This window comes from Sinocyclocheilus grahami, unplaced genomic scaffold, assembly GCF_001515645.1.
Source record: "Sinocyclocheilus grahami isolate Dianchi unplaced genomic scaffold, SAMN03320097.WGS_v1.1 scaffold5.1, whole genome shotgun sequence".
NCBI classification, from domain to species: Eukaryota; Metazoa; Chordata; class Actinopteri; order Cypriniformes; family Cyprinidae; genus Sinocyclocheilus; species Sinocyclocheilus grahami.
Genome location: NW_015505184.1, coordinates 2411466 through 2435566, shown reverse-complemented (window position 1 = coordinate 2435566; position 24101 = coordinate 2411466). Strand labels below are relative to the sequence as shown.

The following is a 24101-nucleotide window of genomic DNA, read 5'->3' as shown; positions in this document are numbered from 1 at the left end:
TATACATATTTATATATTTTGCTATTGTATTGTGGAGTGACACTTTCATAAACTTTTCTATACCCCTCTGATTATATAATGGTAAATATTACAATATCATAGCACAACAACAGTGATCAGCAATAATGATAAGCCTAATACTCACAATAAAAATAATAAGGTCATATAGATCATAATACACCTTGGAGGTAAGAAGTGGATTATCCTTCACCTGAAATGTTTGTCTTTTCATCCTGAAATGCGAGGCAAATGTTGGATCACAATAATTAGGAACCACAGTTTCCACAAATCCCTTCATTTGTTTGGGATGTTCTCTTTTATTCTGGACGGCAAGGGCAGTGACTGTACCATCGAGCGTATTTTGCAGTATTAAACACGTATTAATACCGATTTCATCAGGCTCTGAAAATTCTTCAAAAAGAACACAAAGATTGGCCTTCTCAGCTGCCATAGTTGCAACTCTTGCGTCATCAGAACAGTGTGTTCACGCACCACCGTTTCCGTTTAAAAAAAGTTTTACACCGTTTTTGTCAGAGCTGAACGCAGCCCAGGTAATTTACGTCTCTATGATGATTGGTTGATATCAGAAGGAGGCTAGCCTCCCTTGCAAGGTTTCTTTTCTCAACACTACTCAGCACTGAAAGTGAACACTCGATGGTGATTGGCTATTTTTTTTTACCAACGCAGACACGAGAGCTCAGCTCTCCCCCGGCCTCCCCCTCCCCTTATCTATCACCTAGCGGTTGTAATTACATCAGCAGATTCGAGAAGGGTCTGGCTGCGGCCTTGCACTTGTACTCTCAGACTTGCATTCTCAGACACTTGCGCTTCCGCTAGTGGCATCACTTGCAGTCTTTTTATTTTTTATTTTGTTCTATTTATTGATTATTTTTTGTTTGAATCTCTCAACATTTTACAACAGTAGCCAGGTGGTGAAGACAAGAAAAAAGAAACTAAATTACGAAGTCACTTGCAATCTTCACTTGCAGTCTCCGCTACCCGCGACGTCACTTGCAATCCACACAAATCGTGCTTGTTGCCAATGCAGACAAGACACTGTGGTGATTAAACGATTAAAACCAATTTAGTACTATAACTAAATCCGTGTGTCGGATTGTGCAGTCGAGCGCAGTTGCTCTCCACCGACTGCGCTGATCAAAAGCATGATGGGAAACGACTGACTGACGTCACAGCTTAATGCTCATTTGTTCAGACACCTGTGATGCTGCGGTTCTCTTCTAAACATTTTTTTTTTTAATCTGATTTAATGTGATTATGTATTTAAATTATTCATGAATATTCCCAAACACGATGGCAGTGTGATCTCTGTGTGAGATATGTGATTGTTGTCATATTTCTATAAAAATCTAAAATACATGTTTGTATTAAAGTAAAAATGGATGATAAATACACCTTTCGTTTGGAATTAAATAGCAAGCACTTTAAGTGTCTTGTTCATCATATTTATTTTCATATAAAAGTATCAGAACTGAAATTATATCATGTTTATAAGCAACACAGCACGTGAGTGAGAATAACGCGATATCTGTCTTTGATCTCGTTGGTATCTGTTCCACTTCGAGAGGGCAGAACTGTCCGTCTTGACTGAGCTTATTTCACTCCTCCCCTCACTGCTGCCGCCTACTCTCACCAACATTTCAGGCAAGGCGAGCCGCATCTCAAACAAGCCTACTTTTCTCACGAGAGGTCACGGAAACCTTTCCAATGTAAGTTAAATATTAATATAATAATTAGATATTACAAATAATTTTTATGTTAATGTTTTTACTTTTATTGGTGCAAAGATGAGTTGTGGTGATATTTATTTTGTACAACATTTGCAACTGCTTTTTATCATTTAATTAGAAGCACCACAAATTAAAATTATAGGGACTACTGAACAGACATTTAGAAGTTGATTTTAAAATGCAAAGTATTTCAAATTAAAATTAAAATAAAGCTGTGTAAACACTTGCATTTTTACAACACTATATGTGTGTCCCATCAGGTAATGAAAAGTTCGACACACTTGTGGTCTTCACACCCACTTGAAGACTTCAGCCAAAAAACAGGAAATATGTAATTTAAGTAATCAAGTGGTCAAGTGCAAAGACTGCAAGTGTGGGTATTTGGACAAAGCCATTGAGAGTGCTAGTCTGAGGCCCTGTCCAAAATGGCACCCTAAACCCTCGCGGTCCTCCTCTAAGTCCGCACTTTCGTGACGTAATGCCGCTTTGACTGTCGGGTAGAAGTCTGCTGCGGAGCTCGCCCCAGTGCAGCACCGCGGGCTCGGCAGAAGTGCGGATCGAGGGCACATAACGGCCGCAAAGGGGGCGCTCGCGAGCACCCTTCTGAACACTAAAATGACAAATGGGACACCCTATGGCAGGGATCCTCAAATCTGGCCCACGAGATCCACTTTCCTGCAGAGTTTAGCTCTAACCCTAATCAAACACACCTGAGCATGCTAATCAATGTCTTCAGGATCATTCAAAAATCACAGGTAGCTGAGTTTGATCAGGGTTGGAGCTAAACTCTGCAACGCATTGGACCTCCAGGGTAAGATTTGAGGAACCCTGCCCTATGGTCTCGTGGTCTTAACGGACACGCGCACGCGGCGGCCATTGTGCACATGACCGCAAGTGCACATGAAGTGCTCCATTTGGGACAGGGCCTGAGAGTGCAAGTGCAAGTCTGCAGGCAGACCCTCTTGGCAGATTCGGCACATTCGCGATAGAAAAGCGGCGCTTTCCAACTTCAGTAACATGTTATTAGCTGTGAAATTACAAACAAAACATACACATTCTGAGACATGACCTGAAATGAACTGTGAATTTTGTTAACATTAAATCGTCCTCCTCCCATTTTCACCTCAAAATTTTGCCTCCCCCGACGAGCCGCCACTGTAAACGAATGCCAAACACAGTTTAGGATTTGAAAGATAAAGCAATTCTCCCATAACAGGACAGAGAGGTAAGTATGCAAAGCTGCTTATCATGGATAGCGCAGGCACCAACACCTATAATGCAAGTGCTGTAGTGAAAACTAATTGAAAACAAGTCATTAAAAAGTACCACATTTTATGACTATTCAGTTTTACATAATACTTCAGGATTCTCAACTGAAGACACCACACTGAATACTAATCGCAATACATTGCAGTCTAAACATTCAAGCCATAGCAGATGGCAGACACAAAATACTCCGAGCATGCCATGTCAAATGCCATAATTAGGACATTCACAATGCCAGTTAGAAGTTGGTTTGCTGTGAGGAAAAGTTTTCCTTGTCACATAAAAAAAAAAAAAAACTTTCCCATCAGAATGAGAAGACAAATAATGGCTTTGCCTGAAAAATCATTGTCTCACTGTGGATCTCATGACTATAAGCCTGTTCTGTAGATGTCCTTTCATCAAAGTTTCACTAACTATTTGTTTCTAACTAACTATTAGATATGTATTATTAAATAATATTAAATAATAACAGATATATATTATTTTCCAAGTATCCTATGCTCACCAAAGCTGCATTTACTTGATCAAATACACAGTAAAAACAGTAATATAGTAAAATTATTACTTTTACTTTAATATATTTTGTAATGTAAATGTAATTTATTACTGAGATGACAAGGATACATTTTCAGTTGCCATTTCTCCAGTTTTCAGTGTCACATGATCCTTCAGGAATCATTCTAATACATTTTATTAGATCTAATAGATTCCAGTTATTCAGAATTCTCTGATGAATAAAAAGATGGGAAAAGAAGAAAGAAATATTGCTTTTTTTGTAACAATGTTAAATTCTTTAGATAAATTGAATGAAAATTGATTTTTGTAAAATATATTTGAATTTATGCCATCACACTCTTGATCACAGGATTAAGTAGGTGAACCAACTACTGTAACTTTGTCCTTATTACGTTAGATGCTTCCATCAAGTTTTGGTTATTTCTCATATAAGGGGAATTTCCTGTTTTTGTTATATAGCAGTTATGCATCTATTCTCTAAGGAAAATGTACACAATGAATCTCTTGTGTGGCCTTAATGACCCCATAAATAATAGATTTTGTGTGTCTACATAGCATGTGACTGCTATACCTAATTTTCAAGCACACAATTCTCGTGAAAGAGGCAGAGGAATCAACATTTACTTCATTTTGAGAGGAAAGCAAATACTCATGATGCCAGGCCCGCAAATCCCAAAACCTCTTGAAATCATCCACACTTATAGCTTAGTGTGGATGATGAGACATTAGTCAAACACAGTTTGACGTCCTGTGTGTAATGTGTTTAATGTGAAACTTCAGATTAAACGTCAGAGTGAGACTTTCAAATGTGTTTACAAATGGCTAACGTTGTATGGCTGTGCCTCAGCATGTCCACACCATAATGCCTAAGTTTTGGAGATACAGGTTTGTCATCCAGTCCCACATGCATAAACACCATCTGTGAGTGGAGAGAGGATATCCTCTCCATAAAGTGACCTCACATGCTTGGAAAATAACAGACAATGCCTGGATTTTCTCCAGTGGTTGTCTAGATGTTTTACTGAGGAGAGTTTTCCGAGAAAGTGAAAGGATATAGGGGAAAGTTTTTAATAATCCATACACTTGGAACTGGATAACATTAAAAGACCATTAGGGGAGAGTTTTACTGTGGAATAAATTGGATGCAAACATAGAAAGTTACCCAGAGGGGCTTTGCAGGACCACTGGAGATAATGTTAGCTCATATTTTGTTCATCTGAAGTAATTAAAAGACAATAAAAATATAATGTAGATGATGAATGGATGGATGAATGGATAGATGGATAGATACAACATAAATGCTTCAAAAATTCTAACTGATTTAATAAACAGCTCACCGTGATACAACTGCCTATAACACAAAATGTAATTTATTCATTGTCACACTCTATCTACTTGCACAAATTTTTGTCCAATGTAATGCTTCAATATACAAAATTATGTTATGTTATGTTATGTTATGTTATGTTATGTTATGTTATGTTATGTTATGTTATGTTATGGTGACCATATTTTAAATTTTCCAAAAAGAGGACAGTGGGGGGCGGGGTTCGTGGGCAGGGGCAGGAGGCGGGGTTTCGCCTAACAGTATATGTAGAAAGTTTTTTTTTTTTTTTTTTTACAATAAATAAAATGAAAATAAGTAGAAAGAATAGAGAAAGAACAGAGAATGCTAGTGTTAAAGGCTCTTTTCGTTTTTAAATAAAACAAGTAGTTAGAATAGAAATAGAATAGAGAGTACTAGAGTTAGTGGGTCAAATGAAGATGAAAGATATGTATTTTCAGCAGTTTCTTGAAAATGATTAAGGACTCAGCTGCTTGGATTGAGTTGGGCAGGTCATTCCACCAGGAGTGAGAAGTTAATGAAAAAGCCCATGAAAGTTTTATCACAGGTTGAATGCAAAATGTTTCAATACAGGCATTTCAGTCAAATGTAGTGTATGCAATGTTTCAAACCTTTAAACCACTTGGGAAAATCAACCCATGGCAACAGTTTAAAAGTAGCCCAATTCTGTGGGAAAAAAACGCGGACTTGGCAACCCTGCATCCAACAAGAGCTGCAGGAGTCAGATTTGACTGATCACAGGTCAAGAATAAGGAGAGATGACTGACAAGACCATACTGGAGTATTTGCTGCTTAACAGATCCTGAGCTCATTGACAAATATCTTATCGTGCAAGATGTGCACCCTTTACACAGAGTGCATGTGTTCACGAAGTCGAAAGTGAAAGGGACCAGCGCGAACGCTCATTCAAAAGAGATTTAAATAATCTGCATACTGAGAGTGGCTCCTTGATGTGCCAGAATTATACACAATATTAGAATGTTTAAAGGAGTGGACATGAAAAGCACATGTTGCGGGAGCAGGTGGCAATTGTCACAGATTCAGTGGGAGCCAGATTAAGAAAACGGCCAAATCCCGGACATTTTGGGAGATTAAGAAATCCCGGCCGGATGCATTTTTTAGATCCAAAATGAGGACATGTCCCGGGAAAAGAGGACGTATGGTCACCCTATGTTATGTTATGCTATGCTATGCTATGTTATGTTGCTTATTTATTTATTTACATTCAAAAGTTTGGGGCCAGGAATTTAAAAAACATTGATCAAAAGTCTCATTGAAGACATTTCTGTTACAAAATAAACACTGTTATTTTGAACATTCATCAAAGAATCCTGCCAAAAAGTATCACGATTTCCATATAAAAACTAAGCAGCACAACTATTTTCAACGTTTACAATAATAAGAAGTGATTCTTCAGCACCAAATCACCATATTAAAATGATTTCTGAAGGACACTGAAGACTGGCTGCTGAAAATTATGTTTTGCCATCAGAGGAATAAATTACATTTTAAAATATATTAAAATAGTAAACAGCTTTTTAAAAATGTTAATAATATTTCACAATATTACTGTTTTTACTTTATCTTTGATCAAATGTGACCCTGGACCATAAAACCAGTCATAAGTAACACGGGTATATTTGTAGCAATAGCCAAAAATACATTGTATGGGTCAAAATGATCGATTTTACTTTTATGCCAAAAATCATTATGATATTAAGTAAAGAGCATATGTTTCATGAAGATATTTTGTCAATTGCCTACAGTAAATATATCAAAACTTAATTTTTGATTAGTAATATTCATTGCTAAAGACTTCATTTGGACAACTTTAAAGGCGATTTTCTCAATATTTAGATTTTTTGCACCCTCAGATTCCAGATTTTCCAATAGTTGTATCTTAGCCAAATATTGTCCTATCCAAACAAACCATACACCAATGGAACGCTTATATCAGCTTTCAGATGATGTGTAAATCTCAATTTCAAAAAATTGACCCATATGACTGGTTTTTGTGGTCACAAATAAATCCAGCCTTTATGGATAAAGTGTATATTTTTACATTTACAAAACCACTATTTATAATATTCATTGTATATCTTAGATCATGAGAAATTCTACATTTTAAAAAAAGTATTACAAAATCTCAACCTTACATCAAAGATTATTTGCAAAACAGTTGCTAAGGATGTGCATAACAACACAAATGTCCTTCATGTTCCTCAGAATAACTGCAGTAGTATACTGTATCTATCTGTATGTATGATAGCTTTCAGAGGAGTGTGAATGTTTGTTTAGTCCAACAAAAAGCAGGCATTCATACATAATCACAACAGGAACAGCTGGCCATCATCAGTTATCTACAACCACTCAGCAGCATTAACCATGGCCTTCCTCTCGGGGCCGTCCAGATGCCTGATGTTGATCACACACACACCAAGCATGTTTGTTTTTATTCTCAACTGGGTGGTAAAATGTAAGGAACATCTCTTTTCTAGTCAGAAATGGGAAGCGTAATTTTTCATCTAGACTAGTACAGATGTACGTTATCACTCGATCTCAACATACCTCATTCACAAGGTGTGACACTGTCTGCACAAAAATGAGAAAAAATGATTTATATTCTCTCATGCAATAGGCTATGTTTTATGGGGAATAAGTGCAAAGGCATGCAAACTGGAAACATTTTCATCTTCATCGGTCTGACCCTCTTCAGTCTTGTTGACAGTGTGATTTTTCTTTCACATTGTCTCTGTGAGGAAACAACTCTTTCAGTGTCCATTTTTTTTTATAAGTGAGCAATGGTCTGGGATATTTCAGGTCAGGAAAAGTTAAAGGGCTTCAGCAGACCGTTACTAAAGAAATTTTCACTGAGATGACACCGTAGTCGTCCGACAAAGGCCAGGCCTGTAGAAAAACCAACATAAAGCACAAATACTGTGAACCATTGACAGTGTGATTTTTCTTTCACATTGTCTCTGTGAGGAAACAACTCTTTCAGTGTCCATTTTTTTTATAAGTGAGCAATGGTCTGGGATATTTCAGGTCAGGAAAAGTTAAAGGGCTTCAGCAGACCGTTACTAAAGAAATTTTCACTGAGATGACACCGTAGTCGTCCGACAAAGGCCAGGCCTGTAGAAAAACCAACATAAAGCACAAATACTGTGAACCTCATATTGTCTGTGAATGGATCATCTTAGTACCTATATTCAGACTTGTACACTACAAACTACAGGAAAGAGCATAAAGAGCATAACGTTTCTCTCTTTTTCTCCTAATGTTTTCCAGTGAATCTTATCCACAATGGGAGGACAGCACAGTACAGAATGAGAAAATTCCTCCACATACCACAGAATATCTCCTGATGAAAGTTTTTTAGATGTCCTCGTTGTGTTCGGGACAATTTGACCCGCAGAGAATTTTCTTTCTCCCGAAAATGTTACTTAATGTTATCGCATTGGACTAAGATTTACTGACTTTGTTCACACGAGGCATAACTACTTCCACCTAAAAAAAATTTTAATTTTCATGAAACATTTTTTATTTTATTCAACCTTGCTGCACTTGTGGTGTTCCCGGTCAAAAGAAATTGCTTATAAATCTATTGTATTGTCTATCTATCAATCTTTTTGTCAGCTTGTTTAAAAAAGATTGATACCAATATTAGGTGATAATATTGCATAACAAGAGATTTATAAGCTATTTTTTGCAGGCCGGTCATTTTTGACCGGGAACACCACAAGTGTTATAGGTATTTGAACACAACCTGAGGGTTAAGCATTAAACTCTTTCCCTAGCAAGAAGCCTGAGACTCCGAAAGGCCTACTATGAGAAAGGAAATTAAGGGGCATTACTGCTTGTCTCTCATTAGCTTCCCATGATGGAATGTGAATGTGTCTGTCATAGCCAATAATGAGGCAATAATTCTTTACAGTAAACATGTTGGCACATTCACCCGAACAAAACCTACAGGTTCCACAGATGGAAATTTATTTGCAGAGAACTTTTTACAGAGATTTGTGCAGTGCTTGCAATATATCAAACAGTATGATACATTATATCTAAAATGATTTTTAAAGACTTGTGAAGATGTTTTTTTGATTTTACGTATGTCTCTTGAATGCATTCACAATATGACAGTGTTGTTATATTACATAGTATTTAGTAATATTTGGAATTAGCATTTATTTTTGTTTTAGTTTTCATTTTAATTCATTTCAATTTTAAAATTTTTTTAAATATCTATATTTAACTTTTATTTATAGTACTTGCACTTATTTATTTGTTGACAAGACAACATTTATAATTTTCTTTCAAGTTTAGGCTTTTCATCTAATATTTATATTTAGTTTTATTTTAGCTTTATTTCAACTACCAATATGGTAATGATTTTGGTAACACTTTATAATAAGATCTCATTTGTTAACATTAGTAAATGCATTAGCTAACAACATGAACCAATAATGACCTATTTAAAGCATTTTTAAATCTTTGTTAATGTTAGTAGAAATATAATTGTTCATTGTTTGTTGTTAGTTCACAGTGCATTAATTAATGTTAACAAATACAAATAACAAATATATTTTAAAAATGAATCGATAAATGTTGAAATCATCATTGACTAATATAAATAAATGAGAGGTAGCCTATTGTTCATGGTTAGTTGTTCATGTTAATAGTTAATGTTATGAAACATTATGCTGTTAAGTGTTACCGTGACTTTTAACAGTTTTCTCAGTTTTAGTTAACAATAACAACAATGCATATGAGTAATAATGCTAAAAGTACAGTATATAAAACTGTGACTCATTGCTTTGTAGAAATTCCCCGTGATGCTGTGCAGTGGTTTGACTCCCCACTGGAGGGCCTCAATGCCATGCAGTCAGCCCGAGCTAATAATGAGCCATCACACTGAGTGCTCTGAGACCTCGTTTGGCAAGGTGCAAGCTGTTTATGGGAAACAAATGGCCTGTTTGTAGCTTTGCTCAGTAATTGCTCTCTTGGCCAGCAGCTGTCCGACTCTAGGCCGGTCATTGCCTTGACTGTGTTGCTTATCACACTAATTAATTGCAGGTCTCAAGCCAAGTACAGCCGCCCCCTGAGTGTCCCTATCTAATCTGTATTCCTTTGTATATTTTTTTATGCCTTTAATCAAAGAGCCAGCGAGAAGCAACCAGAGGCTGTGCTCCCATGAGGATGTGGACAGCCACAGCAGAAAACAAAGCAGTGCAGATGAGAGTGAGCAGTCAGACCCCTGGTCCCCTCGCACCGTGCCAAGGAGACACACAGTAGGAGGGCTTCGCACTGCTGGGGACGTGATTGTCATGCAGTCCTACAACATGGACCACAAGAAAGAGGCCTTTCTTGAGCATTTGAAACAGAAGTATCCTCATCATGCTTCTGTCATTATGGGGCACCAGGAAAGACTCCGAGACCAGGTAAGCTCTGAAATATAGCTATTGGTAAAGACTTTTTTTTCGCTTAGGCTAAATTGGGTTTTTAAATATAAAAGTCAAATCAAAATGGCAACATCAAAAACAGATGGAAGCATAGGCTTATATGATAAAATAGGTATAGGTAAGATAAGATAACAGCACAAAAAATATCCATTGTTTTCTATGTAAATCAATACATTTTGTCATCATAGACCATTAAATTCCATAACATGACATTTCAATAAGCCGTTGATCCAAACCTTGCAAGAAAAACTTTTACAGTTGGTTGAGCCCCTCTCCGCACGTTACCATTCATCTATATCACATCGTTACTTTACTCTACACATGTATCAAGTGACTCTTGACAGATTAAGGAACACTGACATTTTTATTGCTGCTAGTTTCCGCTTGATTTGCCGGATGCATAAATTTGAGTGCCGTTGGCTTGGACTGTTGCAGGTTTATTTGAATGTATGCCTGAATAAACTATTCAATTAATAAAAATTGAGATAAATGTGAATAAATTGTTTAACAAAGTCTACACCTAAAATAAATAAAAAATAGTAGGAGAAATTATAGCTAGGCTATGTCACATACTCATAAGATGTAGACTACAGAATGAATACCATGCCTTCTCCAGATGACTGCGCTCCCGTACAGATAGGCTATCCAAAGCTCTAGTATTTCATAGTTGCTTTCAAAGGAAGCAGGTATACAGCTGAAGTGTGGGACGCGGAATGTAAGATAAAGTGCGTTACCTGTAAACGCTGTTGCCATTGGTCGATTACTGCCGACAGCATTTAGCCTGTTCTCCAGATTTAGAACTAGATTAGAACTACATTTAAATGTAAGAATTACAGATAGGATTATACGCATTTACCATTATTATTATTATTATTATTATTATTATTGTAATCAACTTTTAATACTTTCTGATTTGAGTTGAAATATTTTATTTTATCAGTATACAAGTAGACAATACTGCAGAAAACAGCTATGTAGGAAAGGTTCTCTAAAAACTTTAATTTACGTTACCATGCAGTTACCATTTATTCGCATAATACCGCGATTGACCAATCAGAATTATTCCAGAGAGTTGCGTAATATATTTTAATAGGCCTGTTTAACAATAAATATCCTCACTGGTATTTTTTTTTAATTTAATGTCGAAAACTCGATTGAAGTTTTAGTAAACAAGAAGGTGATGGAAAGGCACATTTCGCAACCTCCTGGCTTCAACACATTTTTTTTAATCCAACAAGTCTTTCAAGTAAGTTCATGCAGGTGGGTGTGTCTGTGCAGACGCTGGTGTCACGGCTTTCAGAGATCACTTCACTGCAGACAAACTTCTGCGGCGATCTACATCAGACACACTACCGGACTTGCTATTTACATTTACTATTTATTATCTGGAATATGTCATTCTTAGTGTGAAGAATCAAGGTGGAGGTTTTGCATCAAGGTATTGTAAATTCAACTAAAATGACAATTGTAGTGTCAGCAAGTCAGTCTGTGTAAACAGTAAGCTTGTTTTAACTCGTTGAGTAAAGAAAATTATGTTTGTCTTACTTATACTGTATGCGTTTTTTAATAGTTAACGTTCCTAATACCGTTAAACTAAATGAGTTTTTTAGCTAATGAATCAACGCATTGTCTTGTAGAAATGGATGTGTAAACTGAAGATGTAAACAGAGAAGTCGTCATACGGGTTCTCTTTTGGATCAAAATACTTCAAGTTAAGCAAAACGATTCGATATGAGACTTATCATATTATGAGATTCTGCTAGTTATCAGCTTATGAGAAATTATTGCTTATTCATTTCAATGTACCCAAAATAACTATGGTAATATGTTTTTTTTAAAACATGCAGCCTACCATGGTAATATTATTGTATTTTAAAGTACCTTGGTGTACCAGGCAAATGCCATGGTAAAAAGTACCATGTACCAGCATCTGATTCCATTGTATGTGAACTGCCAGAGTATACTTTTTGTAAGGTTTTGTGTGTGTGTGTGTGTGTGTGTGTGTGTGTGTGTGTTTCTTCTTTTAACTCAGAAGTATCACGTGCGCTCCCAATAGCTGGTTTCTTTTGATGCAATGTGTCTGTCTCTTTGATTTTTTTTTTTCTTCTCAGCATAGTTTTGGTACGTTTTATTCTGTGGCTGGGTACACAACCGTGAGTAATATCATATCATGCCCCTGGCACTGAATAAAACTGAAGCCCATCCAGCAGGAGGGAGTGTGTCTTTTATCCTCCTTTCGCTCTTTCATTTTTTCTTTCTTCAATATTCTCCAGACCCAGAGAGAATGAGGTATGATTTATCTGACCCTGCCAGTGCGTTCAAAGACCTGGCATTAGACCAGCTCAGATGAAGCATGGTCCGTGGCCATTCATCTGCCTGTGATTAGAGGGGAGTGCAGTGAACCGTGTGAGCTGCTCCCCTGAAGCCCACCCTTATGCTTTAAACTGCTGTTTTCAGGCCTCTCTTGATTTCCTGGCATTCTGCAGGTAACGCATTCTGACAATGCCCAAGTGTGAGCGTATGTTGGCACGGCTTGCTTATGCATGTGGAATAGGTGTAAATTTGATCCCTGGTCTGCAGGGTGCAGTTGGGACATCTGGATCTGGATAATCAGAGTAAAACTTTCAACGAGTGTTAAGTACAGCGGCTATTGTTGACTAGGCCTATACTTGTTTTGCTTTTTCAGGGTTATCCTTAAGCAATCTTGAGAATGCGATCATATTTATTTTGTTTAATCCACACAATGAAATGTTTAATTTACAGTTGCATTATGCATGTCTAAAATGATCCCAGCTGTCATGCACCATTAATCTGGGCACAGTTTGATGCACTTTTTTTCCAAGTGAACATAAAAGCCTATTATTTTCTCTTGTCACGTCTGTGCACACCGGCGTGATTGTTAGTCGACTACTCACAATGCAACACCTGTGCAAAGATAACATCAAACTCACATTCATCACCTTCAATTCTCAGCCTGGACCTTCAGAATGAAAGATTTTTTTGAATATGCCTCCTAGTGAATTGCCAGAGCACTGTTTTCCGTCAGTCAACATAGTTTTTGAGGTTTCTGGTATTGCCTGCATAATGGGCAAGTTCAGCCACCTCCATCAAAGCCATAGAAAACAATTTGTGAATTCCCTAAGAATAAATTAAGTGTAGGGATATGAAGATGTGGTGAATCTGGTGTTAGTGCAGCTGTAACATAAGCAAAAAGTGAAGCTGAAGTTGACCTCTTGGATTCTTAAGAGCCGTTCACACAAAAATGCGTTTTTGCATTCCACTGCGCTGCTTTTCGATTGTTTTTGTATGTAAAGATGCTCTAGATAGATGTCTTTGACCATTGGGTTTGCGTCTTGTGCCTTTTGCAGTCTCGCTCATGACATGATGTTCTAAAAATGTGGTACCCAAGTTGAATTACAATTCAATTAAATTCAAGTTTATTTGTATAGCGCTTTTCACGATACAAATAGTTGCAAAGCAGCTTTACAGGAAATTAAGTTTCTACAATATATTTAGTAGTAGCTTGTCAGTGGTGACTATGTCAAATTGATGTACATATGGCAGAAATGTACGGTAAAATTCAGTTAATTACGTAATCAAACAGACGATGACGAACAATTCAATTTCCCAGTGTCTCACATGTTGCATTCCACAGCACTGCTTTTTCATTATTTTTCTATAAAAACATGCATTGATGGATGTCTTTGACCATTGTGCTCACATTATTTGCGATATCTTGTGCATAATACAGCGTTCTAAAAACATGGCTCTCAAGTTAAAATGTCAACTTTTTAAAAAATGCGTTTCTAGACTTCGAATGTTTTTTTTTTTGCATTCCACTGATCTGATTTCCCATTGCTTTTCTTTGAAAACGTGTTAGACGGAAGTGTTTGACTGATTCACTTACGTCTCACATCTATTGCAATGTTTTGCACTGTACACACACCACTAAAAACGTGTTGCTTAAATTAAAAGATCAACCTTCTTGTATTATCCTCTATTCCATTGCTCTGTGTCTCGCATTTTTAGACCCTTTTCTAATCCTTTTCAAACTTAAAGGTACAGTTTACATGGAACACGTTTTGCATTCATACTTTTCCATTATTTTCTATGTAAACATTTGCTAGACGGATGTCTTTGATCATTTACATATTGCATCTTTTGCAGCATCTCGCTCATGACTCGCTCAAGTTCTTTAACTTTAAAAAAAAAAAGTAAAGTTTTTTTAAAAAGTAATTCAATTTCTCTTTTTTTTAAGCTCAAAAAACACATTCTGTGTTATTCACCCCTTAGGCTGAACCGGTTATGACCTTTCTCTTTAGTATCAACTTGCATACAGCATGTCATAGAGATTTTTGCACAGACTACTGTCAGCAGAGTTCCTCCCAAAGGTACAACCGTATATTTTTAGATTTGCATAACATAAAACCTCAGATCGAAAGTCTCTGAGTTATACTTTGACTAGCACAATGGAGCATTGTTCGGCCAAAACACGTTTAGAGCTCAAACTAATCTGTAGGGATGCACAAAAACGTTCTAGACTTCGAATGTTTTTTTTTTTTGTATTCCACTGATCTGATTTCCCATTGCTTTTCTTTGAAAACGTGTTAGACGGAAGTGTTTGACTGATTCACTTACGTCTCACATCTATTGCAATGTTTTGCACTGTACACACACCACTAAAAACGTGTTGCTTAAATTAAAAGATCAACCTTCTTGTATTATCCTCTATTCCATTGCTCTGTGTCTCGCATTTTTAGACCCTTTTCTAATCCTTTTTCAAACTTAAAGGTACAGTTTACATGGAACACGTTTTGCATTCATACTTTTCCATTATTTTCTATGTAAACATTTGCTAGACGGATGTCTTTGATCATTTACATATTGCATCTTTTGCAGCATCTCGCTCATGACTCGCTCAAGTTCTTTAACTTTAAAAAAAAAAAGTAAAGTTTTTTTAAAAAGTAATTCAATTTCTCTTTTTTTTTAAGCTCAAAAAACACATTCTGTGTTATTCACCCCTTAGGCTGAACCGGTTATGACCTTTCTCTTTAGTATCAACTTGCATACAGCATGTCATAGAGATTTTTGCACAGACTACTGTCAGCAGAGTTCCTCCCAAAGGTACAACCGTATATTTTTAGATTTGCATAACATAAAACCTCAGATCGAAAGTCTCTGAGTTATACTTTGACTAGCACAATGGAGCATTGTTCGGCCAAAACACGTTTAGAGCTCAAACTAATCTGTAGGGATGCACAAAAACTTCATAAAACGTACGAAAGAATGGTTTGATTTAAATATAGTTCTGAAAAGGTGTTTACAGATATGTTTCGAGACGCTTTCGGAAATGCCTGCATCAAATGCGGAGTCTAAGGTGTTATTGTGTGCTTCTGTCCTGACCTCATAATTGCATTGTCACCAAAACAAAGCAGCTCTGTATAGAGGGATTAAGTTCCTTGGGGTCATGCAGGGTGGTAATCTGGCAGGCGTGCATGTCAGAGCTGGTCAGTGTGCATGCTGCCGTTACGATGAGACGCAGTCTGACTCAGTATCTGTGGCCTTCTGCTTGTCACTTCTTTCTGTTGCCAAGAAGGGAGAAATGACTTCCAGCCTCGGGGTGAAAGCCCATCCTCTGAGAACATATACATCATACATCGTCTGCTGTATATGCCCAAAAGGTGTTATTGTGAGGACAACCACGTAGATGCACTTTGGTCTTTCAATATAAATAGTCTACAAAGGATAATGTCTGTGCCAGAGCACACTAATTGGTCTTTGTGCATTTACTGCTTTTGTGTCACTGGAGATAAATCACTCCATTTTCTTTTTTTAATGTGAGCTAAATTATAGGACTGAGCTGTAATTGACTTGAAGACGTGTTGACGATTTTATTTCCACGTGTCGTGAAACAGAAAAGGAGTCAGATGACTACCATACCTTCTTTTTATTTGGTAGTCACACTTGTGTTTTTAGTTCATCTCTTTTAGGCACATAAATGGCAAGTGTGGATGAATAATAAAAGAAAGATTTTAATGACATTTGTTTTTGTTTTTTTTACTGTTTGTTTACTGAATAGAGCTGTGTCTGTCTATTTAGTATCTCTCTACAATTCCTCTCTGACCTTTCTGTGGCCTTTTATTGAGCATTCAAGTTTATGACGGTACCACACTGCTCACATCCTGACATTCAGAATGCACAGTTAATAAATGTATAAATATTTTCCAAATGTTTACCAGTTCAGATGCTACCCAGCTGTGTTTTAGTGTGTAAACTAAATCTAAAATCATTAATTGAAATAGAGCTGAAATAAAATAAAATGTAAATATTAAATAAAAAAAACATAAAAAAATTAAACGAGAATGTTGAAGTACTAAGATTACTAAAACTGAAATAAAAAGAAATATAAAAAATTTAAAAACTAATGAAAATAGCAAAAGCACATAACAAAATTACTAAAACTGAAATAAAAATGTAAACTAAAAATATATAAAATTAAAGCTATTCAAAGAAATAAATACAATAAATAATACTAAACTAACAAATTATTCAGACAAAAATACTGTCTTTTGTGAAGTGCTTGATGTTAGATTCTGGTTCTGAATGATCTGTTTAACCTCTTCTTTGATCATTTTGTGTTGTCTTGTAGATCAGGAGTTCTGGACACAGTGTAACCCCTCAGTCTGCTGTAGGGGAGCCGGGGGAGCATCTCTCTTTGGCTTTCCTTGAGTCTTTGGAGGCCATGTCGGAGGGAGAAGCCCCCTCCGCCTTCACCCGAGGCAGCCGCTCCCGAGCGAGCCTCCCCGTGGTCAAGTCAAATAACCAGGCCAAGGACAGGTCATTAGGTAAAGTACTGACTCGCTGTTTTTGAGTTTTAAACTTGTGGGTGTGAATTTGATTTATTTGTCTTTCTCACATTATTGTCAATATTATTTTGAAATAATATTAATGAGGTTACAAATCAAGTTTGTCAAAATGAAGGCAGGGTTGGTGTTAGTCAGATAATTAAGAGAATTTTGAAGCACATTTAAAGGGATGATCAATATATCCTTGATGTCATTTTAAACACAATATTTGAATATTACAATTAAAAATTAGTTAAACAGTGTGTAATATAAATTCTAACACGTTGTGAGAAAGTACCAACCTTTGGGCATGTCAGACCAAATGTTGACGCCATTTCTAAATTCTTTGCTATTTGGCCTTTTGCAGTGTTTTTTTTTTCACAAAGCAAGAATTTCATGAATAGTAGATACCAGTGTAGTACACAAATTATATATAAATGCATGCATACAACTGTTCCAAATAAACTTTTAGACATTTCACTTTTTGGAAACGTTCTTGGGGTGAATGTGCAAAAACTGTGCATTCTTTCACTTTAATTGCTAAATTTATTAATGCAGATATACTTTATTTGTAATAAAACCTCTATATCTGTTCATACGTTTAAACATCTGGTTTATGTTACAGCTAGAGAGCAAATTTTACATTTTGCTCCAAATATCTCAAGTTATATGGCAGGAAAATGCTTACACCGCATTCTTCCCAGACCCCATTTGGGCTGTCTCAAGAGAATCATTTAATGGAGGGTCTGGGACAGAATGCAGTTGTCACCATTTACCACTGGTACCCTTGTAAGCCTATATGCTCTACTGTATGCATTTAAGATATATTTATACAGCTTTTAGTCATTCAATACTTAATTAATCTCCAAAGTACTGCAGAAATCTTATGTTTTACACATTGTGCTAGTATTAATCTCTTATATTTGCTTTATATTTAGGTGTCCTCTACCTGCAGTATGGAGAAGAGACCAAACAGATCCGAATGCCCAATGAGGTGACTGGTGCAGACACCATCAAGGCTCTGTTTGTCAGTGTCTTCCCTCACCTCACTATGAAGACACTGGAGTCCCCCAGCGTGGCTATATACATCAAAGATGACATGAGGAATATGTACTATGAGCTGACTGATGTCAGGTGTGTGTCTCTTGTCATTGTCAGACTTTTTGTGTGTGTGTGTGTGTGAATTATATCATGAATTTAAAAAGTCTAACATAAAATGTACAAAATATTTGTTAAAGGGTCCTATTATGCTCTTTTACAAAGTCTTGATTTTGTTTTGGGGGTGTACTGGGACAGGCTCTCATACTAGGTTGTTTGAAGAACACATAATTTTTCACATATTTTACATTATTACAACACCTCTCTCCCCAGTCTGGCATGAACGGCTCGAATAGTTCCTGTATCAAATGAAGGCCCGCTTTCTGAAATACGAAATGTGCGGTGATTGGTTAGCTGGGCCAGTGTGTGTTGTGATTGGCAGCACTTGGCGGCTGGTCGGGAAATGTCATGCTCCTTACCATAGCGATCTTCAGTGTAAATATTGTATTCATTGTAACCACTCTAAGTTCGTCTGCCTTGGGAAAGCTAGAGTGTCTCAGACATAGTGATGATAGCACTCGTTGCCTTCTCTAGTGCAGCTCAACCAGGTCTCGTCCTATTCGTCGATATTTGTGATATCACAAATCCTGGAGAATATGCGTTGTAGTCCAAACGAGTCGTTCGTTGTAGTTTTTGAAAAGTGATTTCTGTTAAATAAAATAAAAAAATAAAAATTGAGCTTTGTAATTTTGCAGATCTTTTTTATGCTCAAACAGCAACATTACAGACTATCTAAAGTTGCAAAAATATCACAGCCTTTCTCTTTTACTGTGTGCTTGGATTTAAGTACAGAAAATTGCAGGCAGTGCTTGATTTTAAGTGCGTTCAAACTGTTGGGTGACTCCCTTTTCCACACCCTACTCTTCGTTGGCCTGCGGCTTCCTAGCAGGAATAGAAAGAGAGCATGATCAATCTGTTTTTCTGTGTGTGTGTGTGTTTGTGTGTGTGTGTGTGTGTGTGTGTGTGTGTGTGTTTGTGTTATTCGGCACAGGATGGGCTTGGTTTTTTAACAAGCGTTATAGTTATGAGGAAGAAGCTTGTGTTGACACGCTTCTAACCTTTGTGTCGCTGTGAGCTGCAGCTCATTGTAGTAACGCTCTTTTCAGCCTCATTGAACTTGAATTTTCAAGTGTTATTTACACTACAACATTTTGGACTTCACATCAAGAAAAATTATATACACCAACATTCAAATGTTTGGGGTCAATATATAAATATTTTATTTAATTTTTTGAAAGAAATTAACCATTTTATTTTGCAGGGATTGATTACATTTATCAGAAGTGACAATGAATATTTAAATGCGCCAACAATTGTATTTCACTTAAATGCTGTTCTTCTGAATTTACTATTCATCAAAAAAATCACAAAAATATTAAGCAGCAGAATACATATATAAAAATATGTTTTCTTTGCAGGAACATCACATCACACTCTTGTCTGAAAGTGTATCACAAAGACCCAGCCCAGGCCTTCAATCACAACGCAAGAGCCAATAATGGAGAAATTAGGGTGAGTGACAAGAGTGTGACCGCAGTACCACTGAACTGTCCCATTATTATAACTCTTCATGTTCAACTCAAAAATCATTAACCGAAAAAGCTCTTTTGCTTTTCAACACTATTTGCAGCTGGTGTTGACAGGTGGCAGGACCCTGACGGTTAAGGCTCTGCATCTTTTCTTTAGAGCTCAGAATTTGAAGTAAATACTTGCCACACCCATCCATTTTGGCAGGGGCCCCACTGATTGGTCTACCCACTGTTGCGCAATTATAATGGGCGATCACCTTTAGCAAAACAGGTCAGCTCTGCTGAGACCTTTACTGTATGTCAAAGGCACAATAGTATTCGCCACGCTGCGTTAAAGTGATTTGTTTGTCATCAGGTGGTGGTTGAGGAGCGACCCCCCCCCACATGATTGTAAAGCGCTTTGGGTGTACAACAATACACAATAAAGCGCTATATAAATGCATCATTCATTCATTCATTCATTCAGGAATGTAGATAATGCAGAATTATGACAGTGTCTCTGGAGACCAATGAAGCTTTAAATACATTTTAAAAAGCCAAACAATGCCTGTTCCTTATCTCATTATGCAACAAATGGAATTTGATTTGAATTGATTTGAACTCTAATCAAACCCATCTGCTTTCCATGAATCCATGCATGTAAATGTATGATATTGACCTACAAATGTACAGTAGGATAATGTTATTCATGTTTAATATCACTGTAGCTACTAGATGCAGTTTTGAAATGCATAATAATAGTACATACAAAAAATTTAAAAATATTCATTTCAGGCCAGAAATTTACTCATCGCATCCTGTCTCTAACAGGATGTGTTGCACATTTAGGAGCTGTTCTGCTGTGGTGTAATTTGCTTTATCTAATTATAAGCACTTCTGGAGAAGACTGCACTGTCTCCAGCTATCTCATCCATATCTTGAGTTCAGCGGGCCATGGAGGATTGGGAAAAGGATAATTCTAAGCCAGGGCTGAAATTCCTGGGCCGGGTGTGGAGACGGACTGAGGTCAAGCTCTCAAGAGAGCACGGCAGCGGATGCGTATGACCTTGTAGTTCTCAGCTCTAATGAGAGTGCAGAACTCTAATCAAACCCATCTGCTTTCCATGAATCCATGCATGTAAATGTATGATATTGACCTACAAATGTACAGTAGGATAATGTTATTCATGTTTAATATCACTGTAGCTACTAGATGCAGTTTTGAAATGCATAATAATAGTACATACAAAAAATTTAAAAATATTCATTTCAGGCCAGAAATTTACTCATCGCATCCTGTCTCTAACAGGATGTGTTGCACATTTAGGAGCTGTTCTGCTGTGGTGTAATTTGCTTTATCTAATTATAAGCACTTCTGGAGAAGACTGCACTGTCTGCAGCTATCTCATCCATATCTTGAGTTCAGCGGGCCATGGAGGATTGGGAAAAGGATAATTCTAAGCCAGGGCTGAAATTCCTGGGCCGGGTGTGGAGACGGACTGAGGTCAAGCTCTCAAGAGAGCACGGCAGCGGATGCGTATGACCTTGTAGTTCTCAGCTCTAATGAGAGTGCAGAAGGGACCAGCTCCTGTCTGCACCACCACACCACACACATAAGCCTAGCTAAACAGCAGGCTGCTTGCGTTGTGCTTATGTGTTCTCAATAACAACATCTAGTGCGAAAAACAGAATACACAGCTATATCAATAGAACAGACCCACTTCAAACCCAGTGCAATTACCTGGATTTTTTTGGAATATTTTCTTGAGCATAGTTTGTTCAGAAGAATGAGTCTAGACTAGGCAAAACTGCATATTTGCAAAATTGACTAATCAGCAGTTGGTCTGAACAACTAGTCCACTAGTAAGCCCTCTGTAATTTGGCTGGCTCAGGGTTATCTCCACCTGACTCCAGTCAAGCATTTTTTTTTAAGTAGGATTATTAATATCCGTATTGTTATTGTTACAGAAATGGTCATTAATTGAAATAAAGCTGAAATAAAATATACATATTAGACAAAAATGTTAATAAACTTTTTAAATTTAAACTTGAAATGAAAATGAAAATGAAAAAATGTTGCCTAGCTGCCTAATAACTGACTTAAAATGCATAAAGTACTAAAATTACTTTAAACTTACTAGATCTGTTATAAATAAAATCTAAGTAGAAATATTAAAAGCTAAAAAAATATATAATGGGAAATTTTATATTTAATTTAACTTTAAAATTAAAGCTGAAAATATGAAAATAAAAGCTATTTCAAAATATTATTTAACACTATAAATAGTATATAAATAATACTAAAGTAGATGGATAGATATTCTACAAAAAAAGGGCAAAATAACCATAACTTTCATAGTTGTTTATACAGGGTTACCACATTCATGAAAAACATGGAAATATCAGGGCATTTTAAAAATTTAGATTTTTAAGGGGTGGAAAATTGCTGAAATCTTTAAAATGTCATTAAAAGTTCTGTAGCACATTTATTTAGCTCTACATTATTCAATCTCTTTGAGAGTTTAGCGTCCAAAAGTGTGGAACCCCGAGGCATAATAACAGGAACATTGTTCACGGAAGGTGATTTGAAATTGAATAGAAATGCATTACATTTAATGAATTTGTTTTATAATGCACTGTTGGCTGGAGCAGCAATAGTTTAAAGGGGATGAATTTATAAACCTATTTCACAGAGGGTTTTAGCATTATGACAGTTACAGCTTGCACACTAAAGCTAAAACAAAATCTGCAAAATGATGGATTTCCAAATTTAGTCCCTTTAAAGGGTCATGAAACCCCCTGTTTCAGCACTGGTTAGTTCTCACCACAGTTTTAAAAAATGCTAAAAAAAAGTGGGCGTGGTGCGCTGTGAGTGGAGGGGGAAGAGGGGAGACCAACAACACACACAGCTTCGGGTTCAGACAGTTTCATTTCACTCCCATCGAGTTCAAAACACAAATAAATGCACAGCCATTTGCACTCTGTATCGAAAACATATACATCAACGTGCTGTTGCCCCTCTGATAATTTTTAAGGCTTAATCTGCGGCGATTATATAAGCCTTTTGACATGCTGTTGTGAATAATTGAGCGAAGCGTCTTCTCATAGGATAAGAACACGCAGTCTCATGAATAATTGAATATACACCGACGTGTCATCGATGTACTATAGTCCTTTGCCTCGTCACAAATTGTGATGTCAACACGATGTAGATTTTAAACCCGGAAGATGAAAATAGCGCAAAAAAGCTTAAAATTAACCACTTTTCTCCAATAGTTAAAATTATTGGATGCTAACATTGTCTTCTATGATGTGCAACACAAACACCTCTGCTAAAATCTCAGAAAAAGTAGTCTGGGGTTTCATGCACCGCCACTAAATATATTAAAACTAAAAAACATCTAAACTAGTCAACCTCACTAATCACTGACAAGTTGACCAACTCATTCACAGAAGGAAGTGCCTATACACATATTCCATTTTTCTGTCCTTCACAGCTGGAATCGTCAACCTGCCATTCCTCTTTTAGTGTGTTTGCATGTGTCAATTTGAGTTCATGGGACAATGGTCTGTGCAAAAACACTGCGCTCTGCCCACGTGTTGTGGTATTTGGAAACCCTTTTCCCACCTAAACCAAATTTTAGATTAGTGGGATGATAGGAACTAGAAAAACAAATGGATGTGTAAAACAAGTCCTCTGAGAGTTTGAGAAAGCAAACACGCACAGACACGTTTGTTGATGTAATGCACTTATTTTGAAGGATTGCACAAATGGACCCATTTTCTCTAATGTTTGGGCCTGATGATATATTGGCCTTTCATTTTAGCTGTTTATCAACGCTGTAAATCTTTTGAAAGTTGAAGCTTGTCCTTCATACACATAATTTATAGACCCATGTACAGTGGTGCTCTGTGAATTCGCTTTCCCAGGTGCTTTGCATCACTTCTGACTTGTGGCAAATTAAAGGTCCTAGACTTTTGCGTTTAAACATGCATGTTTGTAGTACATTTGGTTTCTTGTGGTCGCATGACAAATATTAAGCTAGTTTTATGGAGGTCGTTATGTACCCATTGAAAGAAGACACCTATTTTGAGCTTAGATAATACAATAATGAAACGATGGCTGCACCTGTTTAAACATGCCTGACTCAGTTTGGGTTGTTCTTCGGGAGAACTTGGTCTATTTCTAACAGCAAACTTCTTAAAAGAAATCTTTAAGAAGCAATGACAGACAGACTTAACTCTTAGGCATTTTATTGAAGCAGCTTGTATTGTCTTGTCATTCATTTGATACAGTTTTCAGGATATAAGCATTC

The 24101-nt window shown here is 36.7% G+C and overlaps 1 protein-coding gene across 5 annotated transcripts in view; it reads left to right on the top strand.

Moving 5' to 3' along the window:
* Positions 1-24101, top strand: part of kiaa1217 (KIAA1217 ortholog) — a 62885-nt gene that overhangs the window by 22562 nt on the left and 16222 nt on the right. For 4 of the 5 annotated variants that reach the window (XM_016271078.1, XM_016271071.1, XM_016271063.1 and 1 more), the window contains exons 2-5: positions 10033-10313; positions 16984-17179; positions 18118-18313; positions 19696-19789. In XM_016271078.1, coding sequence (XP_016126564.1) covers positions 10033-10313; positions 16984-17179; positions 18118-18313; positions 19696-19789 — 767 coding nt within the window. Of the gene's footprint in view, positions 1-10032; positions 10314-11642; positions 11773-16983; positions 17180-18117; positions 18314-19695; positions 19790-24101 lie in introns of those variants that run through there. The other variant, XM_016271086.1, reaches the window with a different exon arrangement.